Here is a 12,517-nt window from a genome sequence, read left to right as displayed (position 1 = left end):
TGGCAAAACTGTCCAGATTTTAAACAGACACATCCTATATCTCAGAGATTCTGTTTCCAATAAATGGTAGCAAAAAAAGTATAGATATTTTATATACACAGAGAGATATAAGTATATATACATATTCAAGGATATTCACTACATATTATTTATATTAGCAAACAGATGGAATAACTAATCCCTCAGGGGAAACTTGGAAGACAGCTATGCTGTAGAATAGTCTGTTGCTCTTACTAAAATGAAGTATATTTGTAATGTCCGGATATGTAAGGTTATCTAACACATATTGCTCTTTGGAAAAAGCAAGTTGCAAAACAGTATGTTGAGTGTGACCCCATATATAAAAAATAGTTAATAGTGACATATTAATGTATTTATAGGAAAAAGTGGCAGGATATGCAAAACTCTTATCAGTAATTATTTCTGAGGAATGGAATTCTAGAGTACTTCCAGACTGCTCCATGTGCATATCTGTAATGTTTAAATTTTGTATAATTTGGCTTAATGACTGAAGTAGAAAAGACTATTAAAAAATAGAGTAGATAGAATATGTTCAAAAGATAACTGACCCAGAAGCCTCAGAGTTCTTGACACCATGTTGTATGAGGAGTGGTGAAGGAACAGAGGGTGTCCAAACTGGAAAATAGGAGACCAAGTGGGCTGTGACAATTGCCTTCAGATATTCAAGGGACTGTTTCATGGAAGAGGGACCAGAGGTATTAATTAAGGCCCCATGAGATAAAATTAACACCTGGTAAATGGAACTGTAGGCAAACAGGTTTTCATTTAGTCATGAAAAATTTCTAACATCTGTCCTGAGATAAAATGTAATAACTCTGGAATGTGTTTGTTGTTGCTGAAACAGATAGAGAAGATTAATTTAAATATACGCTTAGGGTTTGGGGGAAAGATTAAAAAAAATATTAGATAGGGAGATAGACTAAATGATCTTAAAAGGCCCTTTCAACCCAGAGAATCTAATTCTGTAAAATTATTAGGCTGCTTTCTCTGAAGGAAGCATGGCTATTGGTATCCTCCCACCCCCTTTTTTTCTTTTGACAATCCCTTATTTTAATCCATGCATAACTTAGAAAATCATCACGAATAGTATCCCAGATACAGTTATCTTTTGTGTCTTCCTTCCAACACTCGCATTCTTGCTTAATTACTTGCTTTATTAACAAAAATAATTCCCTCTGCATTTTATTTTGTGAGTGAGCCTGCAGTCCAGGAGGGAAGTTGTTACTTGAAATATGAATATGTAACTACCTTCTACTTATGCTCCTCTTTGCCTGAGCAAAGAGGAATTTACACCAAGGGAGCATGATGGAAAGATAGGGCAGCTTCCCCAGTCTTTTATTTAAATTTTCAGAGCATTTACGTGTTCCCTCATGTGACTCTTACTTGAAGGTAATTTTCAAATTTGTCAAGTATATTCTGAAGCATATATATTAATGGTATTAATAATCTGATGATTATCCATGGTTTTAGATTACTTATAGTTCTGTTGCCATTCCATAGTATAGTAGAGTGGGTTGATGAATAATTAAACCATTTTAGAAACAGATGACATCAGTTTTATCTTAATGGTGAAATCTTTGTGCCCATCACATAATTTTTGGGTTTAAAATACAAAAATACAAAACAATACTTACTATAGTATTATTTGTCATTTGTCAACATTTAATACACTTTCCAGAGGTATAGGTCTTTTTTGGAATACAGAATCCATCTTTTATTACTAAGATAAAAGAACTTTATTATTTCCATATGTTGACTCTGGTACATGTTAGTCAACCCATGGAAAACCTAGACAAAGTGTTGTAGCTTAAGATTTTGTACTACTTCAAAGTTATGGACTGTAATAGCTGTCTGATTTCTCTTTTGTTTATGTATAGTGTTATGTTTGTTCTGTGAATACATTTTTTGTAAATGGTCAATAATTTTTGCTTTTCTTTTTCTCTAACTTTTTTTTAGAAATCACATTTTTTTCTCTGTGTATTTTCTCATTAACCATTTAAGCACACTTTTTTTTTAAGATTTATTTTTTTATGTATTTCACTCCCCTTCCACCCCCCCCCCCATTGTCTGCTCTCTGTGTCCATTCACTGGTGTTCTTCTCTGTCCACTTGCATTCTTGTCAGTGGCACCAGGAATCTGTGTCTCTTTTTTTTGTTGCATCATCTTGCTGCATCAGCTCTCTGTGCGGCGCCATTCCTGGGCAGCCTGCACTTTTTTTCCACAGGGCTGCTCTCCTTACAGGGCACAGTCCTTGCACGTGGGGCTTCCCTACATGGGGGACACCCCACGTGCATGGCACTCCTTGCATGCATCAGCACTGCGCATGGGCCAGCTCACCACACCGATCAGGAGGCCCTGGGTTTGAACCCTGGACCTCCCATGTGATAGGTGGATGCTCTATCAGTTGAGCCAAATCCACTTCCTTAAGCACACTTTATGTACAAAATTAATGTATGTTTATTGTAGCAAATTTAGACAACACAAGTGCAGTAGAAAATGAAGGTCCCAATCTTCCTTATCCCATTCCCTGGATGTTAATATATATCTTCCCTTTTTTCTTTGTTTATATATTATATATATGATTATATTTTATATATATACACACAAATATACATTTGAATGCTTTTGGAATTTAGAAAACATAATGGAATCTTACTACATAATTCTGCAACTTTTTTTTCACATAACAGTATGTCATGAACAGGTCTCCAAGTTTATCTTTATATCTGTACCTATATCTATCCGAATCTCATCAATATCTTCCTCATTTTATGGATCCTCCATAATTTATTTAACCTCCTATTAATATATTTGGGTTGCTTCCAGTTTTTTGCTGTCGAGACAATACTTCAGAAAATATTTATATCTATATACCCACACACACACAACATACTACCATTAATACTTATAATCCTTTAGTATAAATCACTACAAGTGGAATTACTATGTATTTTACATTGAAAACTTTGATAAATGTTAATGCACACTTCAAAAAGCCTTTAACATCAAAGATACAGAAAAGTTGGAACTCTTGTGCATTGCTAGTGGGATTGTAAAATGGTATAGTTGCTATGGAAAATGGTTTGGCAGTTTCTTAAAATCTTAAACATAGAATAACCGTATGACCCAGCAATTCCACTCCTAGGTATATACCTAAAAGAATTGAAAGCAGGGACTTAAACAGATACTTGCACATCAGTGTTCATAGCAGCATTATTCACAATAGCCAAAAGGTGGAAGCAATCCAAGTATCCATCAACAGATGAATGGATAATCAAAATGTGGTGTGTATACATACAATAGAATATTATTCAGCTGTAAAAAGTAATGAAGTTCTGATACATGTGCAACATGGATGAAACTTGAAAATACTGTAAGTTTTCAAGCCAGACACAAAAAGACAAATATTATTCCATTTATATGAGTTATCAAGAATAGACAAATTCATAGCGATTTTAGAATAGGGGTTATCAGGATTTGGGGAGAAGGAAGAATAGGGAGTTATTGCTTAATGGGTATAAAGTTTCTGTTTGAGGTGATGAAAAAGTTCTGGAAATTATGGTTGTGGTTATACATCATTGTGAATGTACTTATTTTCACTAAATTTTACTTAGAAATGGTTAAAATGGAAATTTTAGGTTATGTATATTTTACTATAATAAAAAAAAGGAGGGGGATGCTTATTACCAATTTGTACTCTTAGTGAAAAGGGTCTAATTCCCCACTGGGTAATGTTATTTTTGAACTTGTAAATATGATAGGAATAAATGGAATCTCATTATTGTTTTAATTTTGTGTTTCTCTAGTTGTTAGAGAGTTGAATATTGTTTATGTATTTATTAGCTAGTTTGCATTTCTTCTTTTAATTGTTGGTTCATTTTCTTTTGCTGCTATTTTTTTTAGTCCAAAGGATTATTTTATGCTAATAAAGAATTTGGGGTCTTATTTTAAAAACCTATATTTGAAAACTCTTTTTCCATTGTCTTATGTAGACTATCTGATGATATCATCTAAAGTTGTGTAATGATTCCCAATTTTATAATTTCTCATGCATTAGGACAATAAATTTATAAAAAGAGATATATACACTTATGTGAATGTGTGCAGCTATCTATCCATACTTCCCCCTCCCCCTCCCCCTCCCTCTCCTTCCTCTCCCTCTCCCTCTGTATAGTTAGTAACACTGAAATGAAGTAAGACTTCCACTGGCTATCTAAACCGTAGTAGTCCCACTTTACTACTACCAACAAATATTAACTGAACTTAATCTTTGTTCTGTTGCAGGTTATTTAACTTCCGTCCTCATTTTAAAAATGAGGAAACTGTCCTTCCTGCCTCACAGAGTTGTGAGAATTTTTTGAGATAATGAATATAAAAATAATTTGAATTTATTGAAGTAATGGAAGGTGGTAAATCTGTAATTCAGAGTGATGATAAAATGTGTCCATTTAAGAGTAGTGCAAGCACTAGTAACTATATCTTCCTAAGGAAAGTTGGCAGTAAAATAGAATTTAGCATCTTGCATTATTACATTTTAACTCTCTGGAGTTCTCCATGTGATAGTCTCTGATTCTTTCTCCTTTTAGCCTTTGTCTTGGTTTATTGCAGGCCCTTTTCTGCTGAGTCTTTATTCTTCCTTAAAGGTAGTTCTTTCAGGGCTGAACTGTGCACAGCATTTTTCATGATTTTCATTTGCATGATAACTTGTAGTAATTTGCTTGTTTACCTTTTAAGTTTTGGTTTGCCTTTTGGGGAAATGTGCTTGTTTGTGTATTTTTTTTAATGGATGTGTACATATGAGTGTGAATTTAGTTGTGAGGAAGAATTTTTTAGTATTTTTCCTGTTGGTAAATATGTTAACCGCAGTCAACTCATGATTATCCAGCACTAATACTGCCAGCTCTTATGGTCCAGGTCCTTTGATTCCTATATTTGGCTCATTCATGCATTTCTTCAATGAACATTTATGGAGTGCTTACTGTATGCTAAGCCTAATACTATAAAATACACAAAAGTACCTTGAGAAGCAGCGATTATTTATTATTTGCCTGCCAAGACAATTCTATTCATTTTCCATGGTTCTAATCACATTTGTCTTTTGTTTGGCCCTGCTGCCAATTAGCTTTGGAGAAGGAAGCCCAAGACTGGTTAATGCTGTTAGTTATGCATTGCTTTTTTGACACGCAAAGATATATGAGCACTAAGTGAAAACATCAAGGTGGGTAATGTGCTGGGTACCCTGTAGCAGGACAAAGAAGGCAGCCTAGTACAGTAGGACAGAGTATTGGACTTGAAATAAGGAGACTTGGAATTGAACTGAGTTTCTTTAATTACCAGCTGTGTAATTGGGCAAGTTATCTAACCTGTTTGTGCAGCTTTCATTATCTTATGGGATAGTTATGAAGATGCAGTGACACAGCACATGTAAAATACATAGCACAGTGTCTGGCACACAGTGAGTAACTCTGTCAATGTTGCCTGTCATCCATGCTAGCATTACTTCCATTTTGACAGATAATCAAGAGGTGACTGTTAACTAAATCACTCACAACTTTGATTTTCTGTGCTTTGTAAAATGTACATATGTGTATGTTTTATTTCCTTCTGTTTGTATTTTTATATTAATGTAGTTTTTCTGCATGTTCTTGTATCTACTGTCAGACACTGGCCAAAAAAAAAGGCAAAATCACTTAGTAGACCTTTGAAATGAACTCAAAGGATTGGTATAGTATAAAGGGGGCTGGTGCTGATAATTCATAAAATATTTAGACTCTGCCACTAATCTAATATGTGACTTTTAAAAGTCAGTTCACCAGATTGGGACTCAATTTCTCCATTTATAAATTCAGAGAATTAGATTGGATTATTTATTTTCTTCCAGTTCCAAAAATGCCTAAGAAAAACTAAAAATCTGTATTATTAGAATTAGTTTATAAAAATTTAATATTACATATTTGGATCTAACTGCACTTATTCACATTCCTTACCCTCAATTACAAAGAATAATGTTCTAAACACCTAAAAACTGTGATCCCAATAACCACAAATATAGTAGTATAATTAAAACCAATTTCTTTCTTTTCCTTCTCTTCACTGAATCATTCTTTGTAGTTAATGTCAAATATCAAATTCCCCCCATGATATGAAGCTGTCTTTAAAATTACAGAGTAAGTTAAACAAATTATTGCTAATTATTGGGAAATCAGGAAGCATGTACTTAAAAAGCCAGTTACTTAGAAATAATTGATAGAGATTTATTTTCTTATTTGGATAAAGAAAATTAAATGATTTAATAATCCTAATCATTGCACTCTGAAGTAGCTTATGAACTTCAAAGGTCTTTTATGTGATCTATTATAAAATTTTGTATTTTGTTTTTTATAATACTTTAGAATTAAGATAAAATGTTCTGAATGTTGTGATTATTTCTGTGGAGTTCTTAAAAATCGAATTATTAGCAATGATTGGAACTTGCCATACTGTTGTACTTTCATACTAACTTAATGATACAATATGTTGTCTCATATCAAATTGGACCAATAGCTAAAACAGAAGACCGTGGAACTAACGCGTGCTTGTCAGAAACAGTATGAGCTGGAACAGGAATTGGCCTTTTATAAAATTGATGCCAAATTTGAGCCTCTAAATTATTATCCATCAGAGGTGAGTTATTTTAATTTTTTAGTAATCCAAAGTTCAGAGCCAGAATGGGGCAGCAAGGGAGGATTGTTCTAGGAATTGTTATCAATAACTGTTCCACTTTTATGTTATGAGGGCATCAGCAGAATAAACTGTGTTTTGGTTGAATCTGTGAATTATTTGCTAAGCTAGTAGGAGCAATGGCAAAAGCCCCAAGAGGATCTTTGCTGACTGCAATATCCATAACCTAATGCAGTAGTCTAACCTCGGTTACCAGACTCCAAATTTCAAGAAGTACACTTGTCTGCTTCAGTTGCTGTGGAATAGTTTTCTTCCTATATTGTTTTTTCAGTAATCACTGGTTTCAATATTAGTCAGTCATTATTGGTACAGATGCCTTAATACCATTGCAACTTACTTGTATCTCTTAGCTTCTAAGACCCAGTAATTCCAACTGTTATAAATCCAATTATTAAAGTTTATTAAGCTGAGATTTTTGCCTATATCAGCCAAGAAACCAAAATAAAACATCCAGACTTCTTTAATCAATCAATCCAAACTTTCACTTTTTATGAGGGGGAGAGAGTCTTTTGAGATCATTTTCCATTCTAATTCCTTTTATTGTGTATTAAGAATTAAGATAAATGAATGATGTATATATTTCAACTTCTAGGCATGTAGAATTAATGTACATCAGGCAATTCTGTGATATGTTCTCCACTAATAGAGTAATGCCATTTGAATGCTTGGAAGTTACTTATTATATCATAATCTGTTAACTTCTTTTGTTTTTAGTATACTGAAGTTGATAAAGCCCCAGATGAAAGTCCTTACATTGGCAAATCCAGATACAAGAGAAATATGTTCACCACAGAGAGTTATATTGTTGATAATGCCCAGCCAGTACAGATCAGGAAGATGGAGCCAAATGAAAGGGAACAATTTAGGAATGAGCAAGTTAACTTGAAAGTCCATGTGCCACTGGACATTGAGCTGGAAGAAGACAAAGCAAAACAAATAAATGCAGGTTAAAAAAAAGTTATTTAAATTCTTTAAAAATGTAAAAAGATTGAATATGTAGGCAAATTTTATTTCATAGATCTTTCAATCATTTAAATATACTGATGATATTTATTATATTGTTACTTTGTATGGAAAGTCTAAAACTAGAATATTGAACCATCTAGCCAGTTTGTTTTTTAATTATTCCTGTTAGAGCTGTGAATGGGGTTTTGACAGTAAATTCATAGCATTCATGTCCAGGGAATCCAAGAATTTTTAAATTCTACCAGCTAATTCTTCTTACCATTGGAGATAAACATGTTAAGTAATAATTGAAGCAAGTAAAGTACTACTTTATTGATGTAAGCAAAACCTAAAGGAGAACTTTGGATAAACTCTCCTTAGCCTTTGGCCTAAGATTGGCCTCCTGTTTTTTCTGAACTGCCCCTCATTTCACCTTCTTCACACTTTGTTTTCTTCCCTCCCTCCCTCACCCTAAAAAAGAAGGAATTCTACTTCCAGGGGTCTTACTACTTTCTCTGTAGTCACATGGAGGAAAAAGTCAAGCCTATAGAACACTTAGCGTCCTTGCCAATGACAGACTTTGAATCCACTTATCCATCAGCTGTGTGGATATGGAAGAAGGGGAAAGCAAGCCTGAATTTATGCATCCCACTAGTAATCATGGTCCAATTAAAGACTCACACAAATCAGATTAGCAGCTCATCTTCCTTTGGCCAGTAGAGGTTGACCTGGAGAGGAGTGAGAAAAAGCTGGCTTCTCCTTGCTCTAGAGGGGGGAAGCAAAAATAAATCAAATATATGTGTAGATTATCTTCAAGGGGCTTATAGTTTTGTGGGAGACAGGGAGAGAGGAAGCAAGAGAGAAATCTGAAATTTGAGGAAGTAATTGATTTGAGATATCCTCCAACTAGGAGAAACTTTACTGTAATGGATTTCTTAATATTGAACCCCATTATAAAGTATTTGCTTCTAAAACACTTTAAAAAAAACCCTGAACCTTATTATGACTTAGTGACAGGTAAGTGCATATTTATCAATAAAATCCTTATTCTTTCAAGAGCTCTCTAGTGTAGTGACTGTCAAGAAAAGGCCCTTTTATGTTAAGAATTTTATAAATAAATGGATCAATTATAGTACTCTAGTGTATCATAAAAACAGTATGCTCTAGAGATTGAGATGAAAACCATCATAAGAAATTACTGTTTTTTTTTTTAAGTCCTGTGATCTATAATGCGGGGATTTAATTGAGAAGTTATTGTGAAGAAAAAAATCTGCGTGATAGAAATTTCAAAATTCAAGGTTTTTCTTGTGTGTGTATGTGTGCATGTGTTTTTAAACTTGCAGCACAAACTCGACTGTCAGAACTGCATGATGAAATAGAAAAGGCAGAACAACAAATTTTAAGAGCTACTGAAGAATTTAAACAATTGGAAGAAGCTATACAACTAAAAAAAGTATGTAAAAATAAAGCAGCATTGCTAAGAGGAAATGCAAAAATGAAATATCTTCTGTTCATTACATATAAAACAGTTTTTAAACCAGGGCTGCTTAATTAATTATGAATAATAAAATCGAGAGTCAAATATGGTTCTAGCTTTCCTAATTACATTTTCCTGCCACTCATGATGACATCCTCTTAGCATTTTATAAAGCGTATAGAAATAAATTACAGTTTACATGAAAACGTTTTATTTGGTCTACTCTGTTTTGAAAGTTGCTATTGTTACCCAGTGAAATTGCTTCCTGATGTATTTACTTCTAATTTACCTAAATGACCCCCAACTTTAAGATCCTGGGACCTAGATTAAGGTCCAGAAGATATTCCTAATTATAGCATGAATATTAAAACAAGCAGCAAAAAAGTAAATGGTAAAAAATATGGAAGTGACAGTATCAAAAAATACCAAGTGCATCATGAATAAGCAAGCAACTCAGACTTATGATATAAATGCATAGGGGGGAAATTAAAAAAAAGAAGTAGGTGTGTAAGTGTTTTTAGCTGTTTAAACTTTTTAAAAAAATCAGTATTTCAAAATTATGACTGTAATTGCTTTCATACCTTAAAAGGTGGAACAAGAATGTGAAGTACAAATTTCACATTCTTTTAAAAGATGCACTTATATACTATAAGTACATAGTAACCAGAAACTGAAATTTATTGGAAACTTACTATATGCCAGTCACTGACTGGGCTGTGCTCTGAGTAGTAAACAAAACAGATATGCATCCCTTTAAAAAAAGAAAAGAAATATATAGTTAAACAACAGAAGTGCTATAGGGAAAAAAATAGAAAATTAGGAGAGATAATAGAAGGTATATAATTTAGATTTGGGGGACAAAGAAGACCTCTCTGAGGATGTACATTTAAGCTGAGACCCAAAAGATGGGAAGGGACCAGAGAAACAGAGTTGGGGAAAAGAGTATCCTAGGCCTCGATGACCATATGTGAAAAGGCCTTCAGGAAGTGTAGTGGAAGATGAAGTTTAAGAGTAATGGGAGCCAGACCATGCCAGGCTTCAGAGGCCATTTCCCATTCTGAAAACAATGGGAAACCTTTGAAGGGCTTAGGTAGTAGAGTGGCCAGATAATATTTGTATTTTTAAAAAGATAGCTGCATAGGAGAATGAAAGGAAGCTGAGGGAGATAGAAAGAATGGAAATGTGGCATCTGTTAGGAGGCTATTGGAGTTGGGTGCATCTATTAGGAGGCTATTGTTTTGTGCAGGTGACAAATGATAATGGCTTGTACTAGGAAGATGATAATGGATATGAAGAATCAGCAATAGAATGATTCTTGGTAAAATCAGCAGTAGACTGATTCTTTCAGAACCAAGAAGACGTAAAGATGGATTGAAAGTAGATGAAGTGATGGGAGCTTTCAAGAATAATTTTTTTTACTAGAGAAATTGTAGATATTCAGAAAAAAGAATGATTTTAATAATTAAATAAGAATTTTTTTAAAGCACTGACCAAAGCTTTATTTAGATAGATTGATAGGTTTAAATTATATGTATACTTTTGAAATGCCTGAATACTTACAAAATGTTGGAGAACATCCTTATTCTAAATTTTTAACTGTAAGCCTAGTTTCTTCTTTACACTGTTAATTTACCTAACATCCTGAAAAAGGCAAGCCTCAGCCTGGTTGTTACTCATAGTTTTTAAGTTGGTAAAAAAAAATCTCAATTTAATGAAAGTTCTTTTTTTCCCCCTCCTTTTACAATTCTGTACTGTGAAATGATTTTACAAGTCAACACAGAATTTAATTTTTTTTCCCTGAGTATAATCTGAAAGCATTGTGACTATGGGAAAATTTTGGAGATATAGAAAAGTTAAAGTGTCAAGAAACACCCACAATTCCATCATCTATGGATAGTCATTACCAATATTTTAATTTATTTCTTTTGTGTGTGTGTGTGAAGTTCTCTGTAGACTTTTGTGAAACATTCCTATATTTGTATGAATTTCTATTTCTATATAAAAAGCTATTAGAGGTAGCTGTTAGAATATTAAATTATTTCTTCTTCATCGGTAATAAGAATTTAAACTGACTGGGAGACTGTAATGTACTAGTTAGGAATATAGTCTGGAGCCACACTGTCTAGGCTTATGTCTTGGCACCACCTACTAGTAATGTGACCTTGGCCAAACTTTTTAAAGTTTCTATGACTCAAGTTCCTTACCTGTGAAATTGGAATAAATATACTTTCTACCTTAAATATTTTTGAGAATTAAAGTATGCAAAGTGCTTAGAACAGTGCCTGGCACATAGTAAATGTTATATAAATGCTATATAAATTTAGCTATCACTAATATTATGGTTATTACAATAATTTCCCAATTGCTTATACTAAAATGACAACTCAATTTGTACCTGCTATTAAATTATTAGTTTTCATTAAGTTTTTATAAAATAAGATTTTCTACACAAATTAAGCATAAAAGTGTAAAATATGAATGAAGTACCTAGATAACTCCATACATTTTACTTTTATTAAAAGAATGATAAAGAACAGAATTTTTTTAAAAATTGTGCTTGTTTTCTTTAACGTTATAAATCATTATTGGTATCCTTTGTTAATTGTGTTGGGATGTGGGGGAATTAGATTTCAGAAGCAGAGAAGGACCTTCTTTTCAAGCAGCTGAGTAGTAAGATACAACTTCTAAAAAAATTACGCCCAGAAGCTCTTGAGCTAGAAATGCAGATGGAAAAGCAAAGACAAGAAATTTCCGAAAAGCAGAAGGATATCAAGGACCTGCAAATAGTCATAGATAGCCTGGATTCCAAAGACCCAAAACATGTAAGTAAATTAAGAATTTTTTCACTTTTTCTATGGGAACTAGAATACTGTTCTAAGTATTACATGTCTCTTCTTTTTTAGCCACAGTGATCTTTCTGAAAGTCTCTTTTAGTTTGATGCACAATTTTGAATGATCAAACCTGTATGTATGCATATATATATATATATATATAGTATGTGTGTGCATCCTGGTACCAAATTCTGTATTAGCCAAAGAGGTGCCGATGCAGAATACCAGAAATTGGTTGGTTTTTATAAAGGGTATTTATTCGGGGTAGGAGCTTACAGATACCAGGCCATAAAGCATAAGTTACTTCCCCTTACCAAAGTCTGTTTTCACGTGTTGGAGCAAGATGGCTGCCAGCATCTGTGAGGGTTCGGGCTTCCTGGATTCCTCTGGGCTCAGCTCCTCTCTTTTCTTCACAAGGTCAGTTGTAGACTATGAGGCTCTCTAGGCTTTGCCTCTCTCCACAAGGTCAGCTGTAGACTATCAGGTGAACCGCTTTGTTTCTCTCCCTGGGGTTTCTGCCTT

At 33.6% G+C, this 12,517-nt stretch overlaps 1 protein-coding gene across 2 annotated transcripts in view; it reads left to right on the top strand.

Annotated features, from left to right (window-relative positions):
• Positions 1 to 12,517, top strand: part of CNTRL (centriolin) — a 138,409-nt gene that overhangs the window by 31,855 nt on the left and 94,037 nt on the right. For both annotated transcript variants that reach the window (XM_004483561.4, XM_058302462.2), the window contains exons 8-11: positions 6,565 to 6,684; positions 7,456 to 7,687; positions 9,030 to 9,139; positions 11,791 to 11,985. In XM_004483561.4, coding sequence (XP_004483618.2) covers positions 6,565 to 6,684; positions 7,456 to 7,687; positions 9,030 to 9,139; positions 11,791 to 11,985 — 657 coding nt within the window. The remainder of the gene's footprint in view (positions 1 to 6,564; positions 6,685 to 7,455; positions 7,688 to 9,029; positions 9,140 to 11,790; positions 11,986 to 12,517) is intronic.

The sequence above is a fragment of the Dasypus novemcinctus genome, chromosome 8 (genome assembly GCF_030445035.2).
Source record: "Dasypus novemcinctus isolate mDasNov1 chromosome 8, mDasNov1.1.hap2, whole genome shotgun sequence".
NCBI classification, from domain to species: Eukaryota; Metazoa; Chordata; class Mammalia; order Cingulata; family Dasypodidae; genus Dasypus; species Dasypus novemcinctus.
The sequence above is the reverse complement of the archived record's forward strand: the minus strand, read 5'-3'. Positions and strand labels throughout refer to the sequence as shown.